The sequence below is a fragment of the Pleurodeles waltl genome, chromosome 4_1, assembly GCF_031143425.1.
Source record: "Pleurodeles waltl isolate 20211129_DDA chromosome 4_1, aPleWal1.hap1.20221129, whole genome shotgun sequence".
Lineage (NCBI taxonomy): Eukaryota > Metazoa > Chordata > Amphibia > Caudata > Salamandridae > Pleurodeles > Pleurodeles waltl.
In genome coordinates, this window is record NC_090442.1 from 733,683,523 (window position 1) to 733,703,177 (window position 19,655).

Consider the following 19,655-nt stretch of genomic DNA (forward strand, 5'->3'; position numbering starts at 1 on the left):
TGAAAGTGATCCACTCCCACATCCGCCACACAGCTGAAGTCTGTTATAATGAAGTGTAGCTTTTATTCATATGTCATTATGTTGTGCCTTTAACATTTGGAATTATACTGTGTTATAATTCCAATACAACCTTTAGGCCCAGATTTAAGAAAAGTGGCGCTTCATGTCATGAAGTGCCACTTTACTTGCAACCCATTGTGCCCCACCTAAAGCCACCATGTGTGCTCCATGTTCAACATACGGTGCACCATGGCCCAGGTTAGGGACAACAGCATCATCATTTTTGACGCTATTGTTGTACTTTGCAGGATTAGCGCCAAAAATGTTGGTGCTAATCCTGCAAAGTACATAGAGGCCCATTAAAAATAATAATGTGCCTCCGTTTAAAAAATGCCACTAAAAATGGCGCAGTGGAGTATCATAGATTCCACTGCACCATTTTTGTGGGCCCCCTAACGGGGCATGTCCCCCTTGCGTACATTATGCCTGTCGGCAGACATAATGTGGCACAAGGGTGTACAAAGCGGCCAATGCATGCGTTGCACCACTTTGTAAATATGGCTCAGCATTTTTGCCACACTGTCACCACATTACCATAAAAAAATGACGCTAATGTAGATGTAGTTGACGCTAGGCCCTTCTTGAATTTAGGCCTTAGCTTTGTGTGGTTCTCTTCTTGTCAGTTACCTTGGGGCTGGCGAGGGGACGGGTCACGTTTGTTTGGTTTCCCCATTAGAGGACCTATTATGTCTTTGCCTGCATTGTGTGTGGAGTAAATACAACAAAGTCCCTACCACAAAATAAGGGCAGTCTGTCCTGTTAGTTAGCAGGGGGCATCACAAAAGGTCACTGATGATTAGTCGGCCTCTTACTAGAGCATATCTCCTGCCTTTATCTTTGGTTGTGTAGTGGAATTGGAAGAGCATCCCTTGTCTATTCTATATGACACCCCCGGTGTACATCAGCTAGCAAGTATTAAGTAGTTGCCCCCTCCATCACTTATGTAGTGCTCTACCTTCTACTTGATTCAGGTGTGTTTCTTGCAGTAAAGCGATGTGTATGTCCCTTCTGGTAACGTTCGAGTGAATATGATATCTTTTGCTCTTATTCTTATGGTCCCCAACATTCCATATGATACACTTAATGGTTCCTTCTATTCCCTGTGACATATTTTGAGGTAAACAGTTGTGGGTGGATCAGTCCCCCATGGCAAAAACACCAAGAAGCCTATTGACCTAAACTCCTTCTGTGCATTGTTTCCTAGTAGAATGGGTAGGAGCTGAGTATGTGATGGACTACGATTTTGATGTGACCCTCTGCTTTTCTTTGGAGGTGTCTGCCAGTCTCCGGCTTCACTATTCTTGGCATCAATCCATTACCTAGAGTATTGTAGGTCTATGAAAAAGTGAGTCTTGTCATCCACTATGACTATTAATTTATCCGGGAACAGGAGCGCTTGTTTGACACCCATTCTGGGGAGGAGTCGTTTGATAACAGTGAAAGGCACCTGTTGTTTTTGTACAGCCGTCATATAGTCTGAAAGTACCATGACTTTGGTATTGTCTATTGTGCCCTCCCTCCATTTCCTAAACCCTTTGGATAACTGTATCCCAGTCTCTAAAGTTAAGGGCCTGGGCCACAGTGGGTCTAGCTGGTGCCCTTGGTCGAGAAGGGAGGTGCATCTGTACCTGGTGTGCTTTTTCCAGTATGCAGAGAGGGAAGAGGCCTTACACCTCTAAATACTCTTGTATCCATCTTTCCAAAATAACACCATATTCAAGCCTTCAAGTTTTATTTGGCATTTCCAGAACCTTAGTATGCTTCCTTTTTGGGCAGCCTTTCGCATCTTCAACAATTGAGTCTATTTTCTGCTTGAGGATCTCATTTGTTGTTAATTGTGACTAGTACTATACGTACAGTTTGTCAGCCATGTCATCCAGTACTGTTTCTTTCTGATGTCAGTGTCTTGGAGTAGGGTGTTGTGTTGTGGTGTCATCTTGTCCCTCATTTTGTGTCCCACCACTGGCAGCTTCCTTATGCTCGATGTGTCTTCTTGTCTTGATGGGGGGTGGCTCAATGTAGTGTTGGGGCCAAAATGACATGTGCGTGACCCCTATCATGCTGCTTGTCACTATCATAGTCTTCAAGCTGGTGGGGTCTTAACCAGGGCAGGGAATCCTATGCCATGATACCTGTATGGTGCTGGATTCTCTGTGGGAGAGTTTGGGGTGTAGTGCAGCACTATTTGTACCAATCCTGTCAGTGACAATGCTTTGGCTTATTCACTCGCAGCTCAGAGAGCACTTTCAAGTCCAAATGTAATGAACCGTTAACAATCAGCCATCCAGAGGAGGCCCCCAGTGCTCTTTATGCCAGTTCTGGAGAGGGAAGGAGAAGGCAGTCCATGGAGAAGGAAAAGGCAGTTGTCTCACCTCGCTGACCCGGTGCCCTGCATCACAGACCTTCTCCTCCTCTTTATTTCTCTGCCGGTCTCAGGATCCTCTCCAGGGCAATGATACAGCACAACTGTGTCGCACCTCCAGCGCTTGCCTCCATTACAGCAAAAATAGAACTGAGGCCTTGGCTCCCACAGGGCATCAAACCCCGCCTTGCCCAGCCCCAGAAAATTGGAGGCGTCCTCACAGTTGAAACCCTTTGCAGGTTGGCGGCTCCCCTTAGATCAGCAGTTCCCAATAGTGGTTCACAGACCCCCACAGGTCCGTGACACATTCCCGGGGGTCTCAAGGCCTGGGCCAGCAGGAAGGCACTTCTCCAACTGGGGCCTCTTGCTGCGTGTTTTTATATTTATTACTTCATTTGTGCAGCAGTTTGAAAAGCACTGCAAAGTTAAATGTACATCCACCAGCTTTCAAGGAAATATAAAAGCATCAAGGTAACTCTGATGATTAATGTACCTGCTGGAGAGAGATGGGCGTTGGTGTGTTGGCAGTTTTGACTCATCTAAGGTAGCGTAGATGGTTAATATGCCTGCTGCAAAGAACATAAGTTACTATCATAATCTAGCACAGTGAGCTATGAACTGCAACCAAAGAACTGCATGCAAACTGAATGGCATAAATTAGAAAGTTATGTTTTTTTCCCAAGTCTTTCATTATCTCTATGCTGCTAAAAAGGGTGTGTTTGTGTAGAAATATATTCTTATTATTAAAGTCAATGCTAACCACTGTGTTATGTTCTGAATCGCAAGTTTGTGCTTCTCCAGACCAAGCACTCTCAGCAAAAGCCTACCAGTATGAACGACATGTGAATCCTACACCTTGTAGTCCACTGTAAAGTGCTCCAACACCATACACTGGTATGAGAGGTGCTGTAAAACAAATGAATTACATGTGACAGAGAGGCTATAGAGAGATGAGAGGCCCTTACGGTTGTACTTCCTTTCCCCACCACATATTTATGTGAAAAACCTTTCCCAGACCTTATGTACCTAAGAAATAAAAATAGAAATCACTTAGGAATGTAGAATCTGACCTGAGGATTCAGCTTTGCTAAATAAAACCAAACATTATAAAGTTAGTCGCCAAGATGCAGCGCCAATCTTCCCATTCAAATGTTTCTATTTTTGCATATTTTTTCAATATAAAATAATTATGGACCTCATTACGAGTGTGGCTGTCTGAGGATCGCCACAATCACATTGTCGGTTGGACCGCCGAACTCGAGGCGGTCCTACCATCCAATTACAACTTTGGTGGGCGGACCCACCCAAAGACCTCTGTTCTTGCAAGGATCATAGATCCCGGGGTCGTGACAGCGGGTGGGGGGGCTTGTAACCACCCATGGCAGCGCTGAACTCAGCACCGCTTGGCTAATTACAGCCCCACATTCCGCCAGCCTTTTCATGACGAGGACACCACCATGAAAAGGCTGGCGGAAAGCCGGGTGTCACGGGGGGCCCTGCCCATGCCCAGGGCATGGGCAGTGCAGGGGCCCCCCTACCCAGCACCGCTGGAAAGCGCAGTGTCTGCACTGCAGACAGTGTGCATTCCGAGGGTGCTGGAGTGCTAGGATATTGACCTTGGCTCCTTTAAGGGAGCGGAGGCCAATATCGTAGGATTGTTCCTGCCAGTCAGCCCGGTGGGAATGCGTATTACAATGTTCTTACTGGTCAGCCGGACGGGAACATTGTAATATGCTCGGGGTGGGCGTCAGCGCCATGGTAGTTGTGTCCTCCCTGTGAGCTTGGTGGGCCCATGGTGGGACTGCCAAACTCATAATGAGCTCGGGATCTTTAGTAATTGGAGTATTTGTTTGGTGTGTACTTGTTTGTGTATTTTGGGTGAATTACTGTTTTAATGTTTGAAATTTAAACCATACAAATTGCTTGGGGGTCCCCGACTTCCAGTAGTCATTCAGTGGGGTTCCTCAAGAGTTCAAAAGTTGGGAACCACTGCCCTAGATGCACCATGAGGCGGGCCTCCATCCCCGAACTCCAAGCGTGAGCGCTGTGGCAGCACTCCTGTACTTATGTCAAAGAGTGGCTCCATCATTGGCTCCAGATCAGTCAGGGGCAGGAAATCAGTTGGGCACACAAGATAGTAGAGATATTAGGGCTCCCAGCAACATGGTACTTTTTAAATAATTGTTATGACTATGATCATTATTAAAGAAACACACTTACTTGCATATAAACCACTCATTATCAAAAAGTGTGCTTTATTAAAGAAAATTTTTGACCTTCTCATTAGCAATGCTATGATTTGTATGTAAGAAATCTAGAACACAATTTAATAGTGCATGCCTACTCACTTACCTTTCAGACCGTGCTACCATGCCTACCTACTATACCTACCCATTATACCTACCAATGATACATAAACTTTCATACCTACATATGATACCTACCTACCTACTTTATGTTACCTACCACAACTAGCCTACCAAACCCACTGCACCTTTCATACATAACCTATCATGCATATCTACCATAAATACAAAACCTACATACCTACTCACTTACTATACCTATGTACCATACCTAACCTATCATACCTGCCTAACATTCTTAACCTACATTACATGCCATATCTATCTTACCTAATCTACCTACCATGCACATTCTATCACCCATAAGCTATCTACAATGCCTAACCTACGTATTAAACCAACATACTATGCCTTCTAATCTACCATATCTACTTATCTGCCATAACTGTCATACCTCCCTCCTATACCTTGCCCAGCATAATTTACCTATCTACATACATAACCTACCATGCATGGCATACCTTACATACCGTACCTACCAATCATACTTTACCTACCTAGCACATCCTTTCTAACATACCTAGCCTTCCATATCTACCATAGCTCACCTGCCAATCCTACAATACTGAATCGACCTTCACATCTGCAGTGCATATATCATACACCTGTCCTGAGGCAGAGATTTTGTGAAAAAGGGACAAGGTATGCCTATGGATTCTCTTGCAAGGGCTTCAAGTACTGCAGCTTGTGTCTAACTTGAGGCAACCCTACTAACAGGCTAAGATACTGCAGTCATCATTGAAAAAGTGCTGATGGCAGCTTTTGAAGTGTAAGAAAATGTGAATGTCACTGTTCATTAATAATAGCGAGACCTATTGGCTTTGTCAATACTTGCTGGAATATTTGACTGTATCCTCGCAGTGCAAAAACCAGGGATTTACTGATGTGTCAGCCGAATGCCACAGATTGGTGCTTATGGTATGTATCTTCTCTCCCTGCAACTTTCCTTTAGGGGGAGCCCGGGGAGCCAGGCCCCCCCGGGGCTCAGGGCGTTCAAGGAATCCGTGGAAATCAAGGTGCCCCTGGATCACCGGGGGAAAGAGGAGAGCCAGGAACAGCCAGTCTGCCAGGGCTTGCGGTGAGTGTCTCGGCACCAGTTCAGAACCCCCCGGGAAGAATATTTAGATGTCCTACTCACTGTAGCCTCCAGTTGAGGGAAGGTCACACCTGTTACACAACTGTGCCTTAGCCGTACCTCGACTGCCATATGCGAGATTCCACCATTCCCCTCCCTCAGACTTCGCATGGCCTCCTTATGGCTCAGACAAGAAACTGTCACATTGTAGTCAAAGAAAGAGTTTCCAGGAGAAGAATACCTCTGAAAAGCTGGTAGGGATGGGGAAGGAGAAGTCTGACTCAAGCAGGCCTGACAGAGGGGATGATGTAGCTCTACCAGCCCTCCTGCAGAGACACTAGCCTTGGACAATCCTCCCGGCACTGTAATAGTCCTACACACTTTTAATATAGTCTCTCTCTCTTGCTTGCTTGCTCTCTGTCTATCTCTCTCACTTGCTCGCCCCTCTGTCTACACTTCTCTTGCTGCCTTCCCTTGCTCTCAGTCTCTAGCGAGGGCTGGCTTTAGGGCAGTGGGAGCAGTGCGTTCGCACCGGGTGCTGACCTCAGGGGACCACTGTGTTTAGCAATAACTCATGAAACTTGGGATTTAAAAGCACCTCCTGAAAAGTTTCTTGTGCGTCAAACCATCAGGAAGCAATTAAAATGTCAAAATACCTCTTGTGATAATGTTGGTGTTAGGGAGAGAGATGGGAGTTTTGTCTAGGCGCAGCTTTGACTTGCCATAAAGTAGCGTAGAGGGTTAATATGCCTGCTGCAAAGAACAGAACTATATTTTATGTGGATAGCTGAGTGGATTGGTAAAGTCAGCCTTTACAAGCGCTTTAAAACAAATGAATGTATGTGAAAGGGGGGCTATGGAAAGATGAGGGACACATTTGCCAGGTGGTAGTGGGGGAATCCGAGGAAGTGGTCATCGGGTGGGGGAGCATCAAAAATGACTGTCACACAGGGCGCCACCAGCGCTAAAACCGGCCCGGTTTCTAGCTCTCTCTTTTCTCCCTCTTTCTCCGACTCTTTTTCCCACAGTCTCCCACTTTCCTTTTCCTGCTTTATTTTTCTATCTCTATCTCCCTCTTCCCCCCTCTCTCCCTCTCTGTCTTGTTCTCTCTCTTCCCCCCTCCCACACATACATTCTGTCTCTTTTTCTCTGTCTCCGGTACCATCTTCCTCTCATCATCTCTCTCACTCACATTATTTCCTTTACTATCTCTACCTGGGGTCTTAGTGCCTCAAGCATATGCCAATTTTCCTAAAAGTGCAATTCCTTTTCTCCATCCTTAGACCCTTTTTGTGCAATGATTCTATACTAAATTGTTTTATTTGGGTTCTGTCTTTAAACTCAATCGATGGAGAGGCCTAAACGTCTGTCTATCAGTGATGCCATGTTGATACTTATGCAAAATCCTGTCAATAATGAGGCAGTGAATGTCTGGGTTGCTGATTTAGGTGTTGCTGGATATACTAACATGCTGGTAGTCAATTTGACAAAGGTACCACTAGCCCCAGTCATTCAGCTACTTGCTTGCCAAGTCCTCCCTATGTTTCAGGCTGCTTGGTCTGACGAGGAGCTGAATTCAATGTCCATTCTCAGGATGATCTTCCAGACTTTTGAGATGCCTGGATGGCTCTGAGTTTTGTGAGCCTCTCCCTGCCTTGAGGAATCTGCAGGCTTCACTGAGGGACCCTTTACAATGACAATGTAGTCGATGATTTTAGATATGACAGATGTAACAAAAACTTTAAATACATTGGTAGGTGTTATGTTTATGGAATTGAAGATCAGGGTAGATTGAGTCATAGAGCTGGGTGCCAAGAAGCAGCAGGCTAGCTGAAAAAAAGTATTTTAGGAAAACAGAAAGTCTACTTCGAATCACTCTAAGTGTAAACATTTTATTGTTAGAAGTGAGTAAGGCACACAAATCTGATGCTATCAGTTTGATGTGGTCACCTGGCCAATGGTCTTTCTGAAGGCTACATTGGATGCACAAAAGGGAACCATAGGAAGAAAGGAAAGTCTATAAAAATCGCAGTGCTTGGTAGGAGTCTGCAAACAGGAGTTCCTTCGAAGACTGTCTTCTCTATTCCATGTCCTGGTGTTCCCTAAAGATATATTTCATTTATTAGAACCATGAGCCCCAGAGAGCTCAGGTTTGTTACATGTGAACACGGGCCAGATCTTCTACTCCTTCTCCTTTCATCAAAGTATTGTCCCTGATTATTGGTGAATTTTCTAGGTCTCTCTGCACTGATGAGCGTCCCTCTCAGTTAAAGAATGATTGCTTGCAAGTGCTTGGACCTTTTGTGGTGCTGGGACGATTATCGTCACTCTTGGTGGCCTATTGTACTTCCAAGGCTCTCAGGCCCAAACCAAACTCTCTCCGTGTCTGTGTCCTCAGATAGCCCCTCTGCATGTTTTTACCCCATGAAAGCTTAACAAAGACAGAATTCACCATGTTGTGAGAAGAGTGGCTCATGATCTGTTGAATATTTTACAGGAAATGCATCATGCTGTAATTATATATGGGAAAAGTACAACCTGGCAGACTGCTCCACTTTAACATAAAAGGAGCACTGAAGCTCATTTGGGTGTTTTTCTTTCTCTCACTTGCTCTTGTGAGAAATCGGTGAACCTCTTGACCACCCTTCCATACTAGAGGGTCTGCTCTGTAGATGCTAATAGTTTTCTTGTGATAAGTATATTGTGTCAAAAATATCAACTCAAGTATATCATGAGACAGAATATAGAAGGTAAGAGTAATTTTTTTATGCAAATATGATCGTTTTCAAAATGTCCTTACGTAAATAATTTGTTTATTGTAGTAGGAAATCTTATTTAAATTATTTTAATATACATTAATTACTATTATAATTTTATTTTTTGGGTATATGTATCATGTAAATATATATATATATTTTTTGGGGGATATTTGTAACTTTTAATGTGGAATATTGTTTTATTTTAAGTAGTAATTTTTAATTTAGCAAGCACTTGATTGGATTTTTAGAAAATTAGAGTAGGGATTTATTTAAAATATGTTTTATTTTAAAATACTGTTATGTTAATTAAATGAATTAGTTATCAGTAAATTATTTAATTGGTTAATTGTTATTTTAATTATATTCGTTTGGAATCTTTATTTTGTAATTTTAATTCATTTAAATGTAATTAGTAATTTTTTATTTAGTAGTAGGTTGTTGGGTTTCTAGAGGAACATGATGGGAAGTTATTTAAAATTTTAATTATTACTGTTTTATTTTTAATGAGTTATTATTGTTAACTTATTAATTCATTAGTTATGCAAATTATTTAATTGATTGATATTTAAATTATTATTACGTTTTCTATTTTCTAATTTGATGATAAACGTATGTAATTATAAAATATAGAAAGAAAATGTATGTTTATTATTTGCTGTTTATTTTATTTGTTCTATTTAATAACTAAGTTAATATTAATAATGTTTAATTGATGAATTTGTATTTATTTTTTATTTGTAGAGGTTTTTATGAGCAGTAGTAAGGGAAGAATTTTTTTAAATTCCTATATATTTTTACATTATTTTTGTAATATGATATTTGTATTTCTCCATTTATTAAATATTACATATCTGTATTGAGTATATCTCTAATTAACATATTTTTGTACATTTCGTATTTTGGTATATACTTAAATCTTTGTTTAAAAATGTTATAAATTGGAATGATGTATCTAAGTGCTCCAAAGTCTAGCACTTTCCCTGTTGTTGCTCAGATTGGAGTGGGAATAGTATATCTACCCCCTTGAATGCCCAACACTTTTCCTGCTTTCCTTATGTTAGAGTGAAAATAGTAAATGTAACTCCTTCAACATCCAACACACTCCTTATTTTTGCTCAGATTGGAGTGAAAATCGTGAATGTATCCCTCCAAAGTCCAGCACTTTTCATACTGTTGCTTAGATTGGATTGAGAATAGTAGATCTAACCTCTCCAAAGTCCAACACTTTCCCTGTTTCTGTTTATATTGGAGTGGGAATATTAAATTTGACCACTCCAATGTCCAACTCTTTTCCTGTTGTTGCTTAGATGCGAGTGGGAATAGCTTACCTATCCCCTCCAAAGTCCAACACTTTCCCTTTATTGCTTATATTGGAGTGTGAATAGTAAATCTAACTCCGCCAAAGCCCAAGACTTTTGCTCCTGTTGCTTAGATTGGAGTGGAAATAGTAAATCTAACCCCTTAAAAGTCCAACACCTTCCCTACTGTTGCTGGGATTGGAGTGAGAATAGTTACTCTAACTCCTCCTAAATCAAACACTTTCATTGATTTTGATTAGGTTAGATACTTTCCCTGCATTTCCTTATGTTGGTGTTATAATAGTAGATCTGACTTCTTCAAAGTCCCAAACTTTCTCTATTTTTGCTTAATTTGGATTGTTATTTAAAAAAAATGTATTTATAAAAATAAATATTTGTTATATTTGTATTTCAGTTGTATTTTGATGGGTCTTGTATTCATTTTATTTTTTAATTACATTTGAAATATGGCTCTTTTACAAACGTATGCTTGTTAATTACAATATTTAAATTATTGTTAATGATAATAATGTAATTTGAAAAAAATAGAGATTGTTTTCAATTTTCAAACAGTTTATATACATATATATCATTGTATATAACATCATTTTAATTAATATCAATAATGAAATCTATTTTTCATTATACTATTATTCTGTACTTCAGTATTACATATTAATTACTTATGGGGTTACGTATATGTATATTTTGAAATACTTACCTTTTTTCATGATATTCTGTTCCACAGTTTTTTTCCTCAATATTTTGGTAGTTTACATACAATGTCTATTTTTGTTGACATCATTTTTGACTCAATGGCCTGATTACAAGTCTGACGGTCACAAGACTGCCAGATTCGCAGAAGTGGTCGGACTGCCATGGCTGTGGCGGTCTGACTGCCACATTACGAGCTTGGCAGGCGGACCTGCCTACAGACCGCCGTCTCCACCAGGATCCAAGATCCCGATGGGCTGACGGCGGTCCTGGTTTTAATCAGCCAGGGTGGCGCTGAACTCAGCTCTGCCCTGCTGATTACTACCTTGTTCTCCACCAGCCTTTTCTTGGCGGTCCTCCCACCATGAAGAGGCTGGCAGAGAACAAGTGCTGGAGGCCACAGGGGGGCCCCTGCACTGCCCATGCCCATGGCATGCATGGGCAGTACAGGGACCCCTGCCCAGCAACCTCGGAATGCACACTGTCTGACTTGCAGACAGTGTGCATTCCGAGGATGCTGGTCGGCCCCCTCTGTGCTACAAGATAGCAATCGTCTCCTTTAAGGCAGGCGAGTGCTATCTCGTAGCACTGTTCCCGCTGGTCTGACCAACAGGAACTCTCTATTTCAAGGTTAACGCCGGTCAGCCAGGTTAGACCGGCGGAAATCTCATAATAAGGCGGGGTGGGGGACCACCGGCATGGCATCCGCTCCAGGAGTTTGCCAGTCCATGTTGGGATTGCCAGACTCATAATCTGCCCTAAAATCCTTGTGTCACAATATGTGTGTAGAAGGTATTTTGTCATACCATTGAAGCTAATCTCCAGATTGAGAGGTTCGCAGGCAGGCCAGCCTCAGGTCCATTACCTGAGTTGCATGTTCTGATAGGGCATAAGAACGAAAGTCACTTGATAGAAGGAGGCGAGTCCACCCACATCATTGTGGCCCCATCGTTGGGCCAGTGGGCCATATTGTGCATTTTTTTGTTAAGGGGTAAGGCACATGATGGGCACACTACAGACATTTCTTAGTACCCTGCAAGGCAGGTCCAGGGCAAGTGAACAGAAAATTGCCTTTGAAGTAGGAAAGTAGAAAAACAAAAAACTGTAAAAATCCACATACACACTCGGGACATACTTACAGTGACACCAATCATTAGTGTAAAAGGTCATTTATTTAGGACAGGATTTAAACATAAACATCATTTAACTTTCAATGTATACCCCAACATTAACGGACCCCAACTCTTCAAGATTTCCTTGATCATCTTTCTCTGTTCCAAAACCTCTCTTCGCTTCTCCTCCCCTAGACACTCCCCTATTCCATTCATGCCCTACTTGCTTTTTGCATCCCCCCCCACTCTGATCATTCACCTCCTTGTTTTTCCCCTTGGAAGGGTGGTTAAGCCCGCATCTGGCTCTCCACCCTCCCCCATCTTCTGCCAACCAGCAAAACCCACTTGGCGTTTTGCTGCCCCATCCCAGGCAAAACCACCCTTTTCTCTCTTTTTCTTTTTTTTTTTTTTGAATTACCGCCTGAGCCGTCTATGCTTGTTCCCTGAATCACAGCTTCTCGCCCCACAATTCTCCTAACAACAACCTCAACTCTGTTAAATAGTATTCGTTACCCAACTGCGACAAGTGCACCCCGTCCGCTCTGAACAGTGCCTCATCCTGCTCTTTGATGTCCGCATGTCTCAGAACCTTAATCCCCTGAGCCCAACAAAATACCCTCATGGCCCTGTTCAGTTTTTTGCGAGCCCGCTCCATGGCTCCATGTTTAACTGCCCCTCTCCACACTCGTCTGGGCACAAATTCTGTCCAAACCAAACATGTACCGTGTAACCTCTGTTTCAAAAGTTCCAGGTCTCTCTGCATATGCTGTATTAGTGTGAGCCCCGATAGCTTCACAAGGCCATTTTCCCCCAGGTGAATCAGCAGTAAATCAGGACATCCCCATTCTGGCAAGCTAGCAGTGATAAATGGAAGCAAACTTCCCCACCTCATGCCACTCTTTCCCCACCAAAAAACTTTGTGGCATCTGCTAGGGAGTCCCTTCGCCCTGCCGTAAATTTGTTTTTCAGCAAACTTCACCGCCCAGTGAATGAAGGAATAGCCGACCAGCCATGTCACCATCTTGTCCTTCTGTGGCCCGCCACACATCCTGTAAAGAGAAAACACTGTAACGGCTGTCATAGCAACATAAAAAAACCCAACCCCATATGTCGGTTAACCAGACCCACCATTTTTTAGCAAAAAACTGCTTCATGGCCTCACATAACACTTGCAACATATAGATTTCCATCTACCTATGGCCTTAATTCTGTCCCAGTCCCAACCTAAATGAGCTGCTGCTGTAGCTGCACCAATCCTAAATGAATGCATGCCAAAATCCATTGGTCGCCGTCCTGTCCACCTCAGAGCCATTCTCAAAACCTGCAACAGCTGGCAGCTAGTAAGCTTCGCCCCTGCCCCATGTAGAAACACCCCGTTCTCTCCCATCAAGCATAGCCTTTGCTTAAACGTCATCCATTCCCCCACCGGGCACGCCAACACATCCCCTCCCCTGTCAAGCCATACCCATTTCCCTTTCCCCAACTGGTCGGTCTTTGAACGCCTGAGCCAAATACCCAACCGGTCCCCATGCATACATACCTCCTTGACCTTTACTCTAACCACTTTCCCTACTCCCAGAAATTCAGACACTCGGAATGCTTCAAAAAACATCCAAACCATACAGAGGTGGAATAAACCCACCTCGTACTCATCCGTGCAGCATACTGGTAACACATGTAATAGTTCAATAAGTAGTTCAAAAGTAATGGGCTCCATGGCTGGTTTGCCTGCACTAGCCCTAACCCTACCCCAACCTTTCAACATCCTACCCAGCAAATCATTACGCGCTGGATCGGAACCAAAGACAGGCTTCCCATAAAAGGAAACCCCAGCTAATTTTCCTCCGATTGTTGCTGGAGATAAACACTCCTCAATCAGAAAAGGCACAAAACGCAAAGCGTGTGCCTCAAGCTCCTGCGGTCCTTGTGACCAAAAATTGCCCAAAAATAACTCAAAAGATTGAAATTCCAGCCATGCAAGCCTGTAATTTCGCCGAGTGGATACTGCTAAAGACATCTACACCAGCCCCATGATCATCACGCCCTCCACTCCCAAATGTCTGCCGGGACCGCAGTCTTGTTCCATTCCGCTCCTGGTGCCAAATCCCGAAAGCGTTGCCACTGTGAACGAGACAGGGAATCCACAATCTCATTGTAAACCCTGGGTATGTGTGCAGTTTTGAAAATACAATTTAACGATAAACAAAGAAATATAAGCGCGGCACTCTGAGATCCCTTGCCCGCTGTCTGTTGACTAACTCAACCACTGTCATGTTGTCTACTTGAAAAACCACTGTCCTGTTCGCCAGTTCCTGCCCCCAAACTGCCAGTGCCACTAGGAGTGGGAAGAACTCGAGAAAAGCAATACTCCTCCCTTGCTGCAGCCATTGCGGGGGCCATGTTTCCGCGCACCACCTCCCATCCCAGTAAAGTCCGAAGCCTGAAGTTCCAGCTGCATCGGAAAATATTTGAACTTGCCACACCGTGTCAGTGTCACAGAAAGCCATGGTTACCCCATTGAAATCTTTCAGAAAGGCTTCCCACACCTTAATGTCTTCTCTCAGAGCCAGCGAGACCCGTATCCTGTGGTGTGGTAGTACTGCTCCTGACATGGATAACCCTAATTGCCTACAGAAAGTCCTGCCTCCCCTCACGACCCTGCATGCAAAATTAAGGTACCCCAACAACTTTTGGGCCGTTCACAAATCTAACAGTATCTCTGTTACTTTTGCCACTGGCAATCTGGCCACCAGTGCGTTTGCGTCCAACTCAATGCCCAAAAAGGTTAAGACTGACAATGGCCCTTCCTTCTTTTCCGGAGCCAAAGGTACTCCTGTCCGCTGAGCTAGCCTCTGAAAGGCTGCCAACGCCCGCCTGCAGTCCCCAGATGTGGCTGTCCCTACCAATAGAAAATCGTCCAGATAGTGAGTCACCGTCCGGTGGCCACTCGTCCTGATAAAAACCCACTGTAAGAAGGTACTGAAAGTTTCAAACAGTGCGCATGAGATTGCACAGCCCATGGGCAATACCCGGTCCACATAAATGGCTCCATCCAGCTGCACACCCAGAAGGTCAAGATCCGCTGGATGTATGGGTAATAACCTAAAGGCCGATTGTATGTCACATTTTGCCATCTCCGCACTTCGCCCACACCTTAAGACTAACCTAACTGCATCATCCACCGAGGCGTAGACCACTTTGGTGTCCTCATAGGCGATAAAATCATAGACAGACGCTCCCTCGGGCCATGATAAATGATGGATCAACCGGAACTCACCTGGAGCTTTTTTGGGCACGACTCCCAAGGGGGTATCATCAACTGTTCACTTGGCCAGTCATAAAATGGCCATGCAATTCTCCCCAGCACCACCTCTTTTGCCAATTTTTCCCGTACCACCTGCGGCTGTTCTTTGGCAGACCGCAAATTGTCTGCCCACCTCTTATTTCGGGGACCTTGGTAGCCCACCCGGAAACCTTCGCGAAAACCCCACTCCAACTTACAGGCCTTGTCAGAATCTGGATAAATGCGTCGCCAAAGCAGCAGAGTCTCTAGCCTAACTGGTGTAGGACCCCTTTGGCGCAGTAGCGCCCTGCGTGCCCCGTCCTCTGGACGCCCTCCATTGTTCCGCTGGGCTGCAGAGGGAAAAACATTGGGTGACTGGATGACGGCCCCCGCACTTGGAGCAGTCATGTTTGAACCGACATTGCTGCCGTGAGCAGTAGCCTTTATTGAAATTCCAACAAGCCCCCATGGTGGGCACCGGGGTCTTGCTACCCACGCCCGCCCCTACCTGGGCAGCACGAGCCTGAAAAGGCTTGTAAACTACTGGCAGCCCACTCACTGTATGCGTGGACGTCGAAGATTGAGCCAAAGCCATCCATTGCATCCATAATTCTGGGTCTACATCCCCCATGGCTTCTCTGGATTAACACTCACCCTAGCCCTGAACTCTTCGTCATAGCTCAGCCATGCGAAGGCCCCAAATGCATCTGTGCCTTCCGTATAATGTCCATGTATTTAAAGAGCGCTATAGCTCTGCCTGGATATTTTTCACAATATATACTGGCAAAAATCAGGAAGGCAGACGTCCAATTATCCATTGTGATAGGGACCCTGGGCCTGCGCGCTAATTCCCACTCCTCTTCCTTGGATCCCTCCTTGGCCTGTATATCCCTATGCGAGAGCTTAAAAACGTCTACGTATTCATGCGTCCAAATTCTCGCTTTCGTTTTGGCCGCCACATGTGACCCCAGTGGCATGGCCAGACCCATGTACGGGAGCCGATTCCTATGACTTCTCCCTTCCTTGTCCTCTGTCCCCGTGTCTTCTCCTGTCTTCTGAATGACCGGTTCTGTAACTGATGAGGATGGGGCCTCCTTAGTCTTGCTCGCATCTCCCTCCTGTCCTGAACCACCCCCAGTTGTCTAAAACACTGACTCCCACACCAATGGACTTGTGCGTGCATGGACCCTTGGTGCCCACCCCGTCGCCCCAAACTGACCACCATCTCCCCTTACCTCAGTCCATTGCCCCCAAGGTCTGCGATGTTTTCTTCAATGACCGACCCCGTGTCGGCATTTGACGCACTCCCGTTGGGCCTTCACCCGACCCGGCGTCCTGTAAAACAAAAGCAGAGGAAGAGGTTGCGCTGCTCTTGCACCCTCACCCCCCCGTAACACCGCTCACCTCCTCCTCACGAATCTCTCCTTCTTCCCGATCAACCCCTTCTTCATCATAATCAAGCTCCACTTCATCCTCGCCTTCCCACTCACACCTGTTTGCGACATAGCCCTTTGGCTTCGCTGACATCCCAGCAGCTGTTTCTTGTCCCTCATGGCGCAAACCATCATTGCGGTACCCACAATCCTGCGGTGTAGAGAAAGCCGCCGCAGACCCCTCTATTGCTTCAGACCAACGTGATAGGGCCGTGGTGCGCCCCGTTGGCGTCGCCTTTTTCCTGCCAACCTCAGCTGCTGGCATTGACCTGCTTCTCCCCACGTGGCCGTGTTCACCACTGGGGCTTCCCGCACCGACTGGCCCTCTGGCCGCACAAGCCTCCTGGCCCCTCCCCCCCTCGGCCTGTGGCACCCAAACCCAGCTCCCGGCACCCGAACTGGATGGATATGTCCCCCTGATGTCAGGCATCCCCCCAGCCCTCATACATAGCTCACCCCGGGCACCTACCTCATCCCGGTCCCTGCATAACTGGGCCCATCTGGACTCAGTTTCGGCAACCACCCTGCGCTGTTCCTTGATCCTTGCCTCCAAGCCCCATACTTCAGCTTGGTCCCAGCCACCTTGAATGTGGGGACCGTGGAACACCGGGCCCCCCGGCTCCTACCAACCCTGGCCTTGGCTATCTTGCCCTGCCTGGGTGTTGCCTTCGGTTTTTGCAGTGTATTTACCACGTTTTTTAGCTGGGGCCCCGGGCCCCCAGAGGGGTCAGGGCCCCCCCCATGGCATGACAAGTCCAAAGATGCCTAAACACTACTAGGCCCAGGCATGGGCTGCCCACTTGCCTCTATATGTGCTTTAGGGCCCTCACCCCCCACCATATCTTTCTGCTCCCCGGGGGCCCAACCTGCACAACACCGGGCCTGCTTCCCCTTTGGCCCCTTCTGCCTCCTGGCGTGGGCCTGATTCCCCCTCAACTAAGGGCTGGGGGCGCCTCGCACTCCCCCCCCAACAATATTTTTATTCTCCTGGGGCACCCTGCCCTCCCTATCCCCATCTGACTCTTGAGAATCACAAGCTGCGATAGCAGCCACTACCCGGCTCGAGGCAGCACACGTCGACTGTGTTATTCCGACCCAGGCCTGGTCTGAAACCACAGGCCTGAGCAAGTCGAAACGTCCGGCTTCGCCCAGAATACGAAGCGCGGCCTTTACCGCTTCAGCGTCATGGCTGGTTGCCATGGCGCTGAGCGGTGACAGAGGCTAAGCCGCGTGTGTAATAAAACGCGAAAGCCGCGAAAGCCGCGAAGCCTCGCGGCCTGGAAAAACAATTGCGGGCCTCCCGCTGCCAGAGCGCGGTAGACGAAAAGCCTCGCTGCCCCTTTTGAAAATGAAGAACCAACAAACCCACACTGCCCCCGCGCAAGGCCGCCAGAACCTCGCGGGCCTCTCTAACGCCCCCTAAACACACCCTCACTCGCCTTAACAGAGGATTAACACAATCCTCAAAACATCCGCTCCCTCCTAACGTCGGCGCAGAAAGAGGCCGACCACCCCTTCCACCCCCTTTTTAACTTGTACCTAACACCCACCCCCACTTACCTGTGGCCAATCAGGCTGCCCTGCGCCACTTCCTGTCCTTTCCCAAATGAGCCGGTGGAGGGACTAGAGCGAGTCTCTCTCTCCATGGGCCCTTCCATAGTATGGAAGTAAGCACAGTCAAGGTTTACCATACAGTACAAAGGTAAAAAAGTTTAAAAAACGCATCTGATGTACAATCCACGGTAGAATAAAATATCAACTATGCTCAGTATCTCTAATCCGACGTGCAACGTTTCTATCCCGGAATTAGGCCTTAAAAACACAGAAAACTAGCAGTAACAATATTCTCTAAAGAATAAATTGAATTTCTTCTGTCGTGTATCATCCTGGATTTGACTACACCGCCGAAGCTCACATATTATCTCAGAATCACAAGTGTTATCAATACGAGCAAATCCATTTTTTGTTTTTACAAAATAGCAACAAAAAGTTGATTATGGCGATCGAATAGAGTATGTATATTTTTTCACTTTGTTCAAGTGTTTTTTTTACCCAGTGTCTGCTCAGAGAGCACAGAGTAGGTGTCAGCGATGCTGGGCCACCACAGAGTAGGCGAGAATGTTTTTAAAGTTTTGCTTTCCTTTTTCCTTCTCGAGTAAGTGCCGACTGAGGAGATATGGGCCAAGAAATGGTAACGGATTCAGAAACTGCCCAACCATGCAGCGGTCTTTGCTCTTGGGTGACTGAGATACTTTATACATGTTTCCTTGGCCAGTTTATTGCATTACCCAATCCAGCAGCACTTTCATTTATATGTAAATGTTTACTTACCTAAATGGCAATTACTTATGCTAATTCTCCTGGAGCTTTGTGAGGCACTGTGCCAGAATATTGTGGCCAAATGTCATCTGACAAAAATATTTTGACCTAAATATTGTTATAAAAATGGCACTAGGTTGATGTTAACAGCAGGAAACATGCAACCACGGGACCATGTTTATGTCAGAGGATATTTGTGTTATTGTCATACAACCCTTTGTGCCAGCAGTTTTTGTCAGACGAGGTAACCGAGATACCAGGAGAGAAAGTGATGTTGTTCCAGGCAGGTATGATGGATTACAGCAAGTCCAGTGATTCCTCACTCATCAAATTAACCTCCTTTTTCTGATTCGTCCAACCATGCAGTTTTCAAGCAGGGCAGGAACACCTCATTGCAGACTTCAAGAGAGTTTATTAAGCAGTCTTGCTACCCTAGAAGGTTAAGGTCAGTGGTCTGATTGTCCAAGATCGAAACTGGTATTGACCCTTCCTTACACTTAGGGCCTCATTACGAGGTTGGTGGGCCAACTGTCGACCCGCCAGCTCCGTGGGGAGGAGACACCGACGAGCTGGCAGTTCTCTCCTAGGCCGATTGCAAGGTTTCCACTGGGCTGACAAGCAGAAACCTCAGAAATCTAAGGTGTAGGAAGGTGGCCTGGTGTGTGGGGAGCACCTATGGTGTTGTCACCCTATACCAGGTCTAGGTATCCCCTATTAGTTAAATGTAGGCAGCGTCTAGGAAGCCCGGGCTCTCTAGAGGAAGCTATGGATGAGCAGCCAAGACGTATCTAGGAGACGTGCAAAGCTTATGCAATACCACTATAGTCACACAGCACTATCACACATGAAAGAACCACACAGTGTTACAAAAATA

At 45.7% G+C, this 19,655-nt stretch overlaps 1 protein-coding gene across 1 annotated transcript in view; it reads left to right on the forward strand.

Annotated features, from left to right (window-relative positions):
• The window catches only part of LOC138288093 (collagen alpha-1(VII) chain-like), a 963,348-nt gene that overhangs the window by 656,505 nt on the left and 287,188 nt on the right, over positions 1–19,655 (forward strand). The window contains exon 77 of the mRNA XM_069229319.1: positions 5,741–5,866. Coding sequence (XP_069085420.1) covers positions 5,741–5,866 — 126 coding nt within the window. The remainder of the gene's footprint in view (positions 1–5,740; positions 5,867–19,655) is intronic.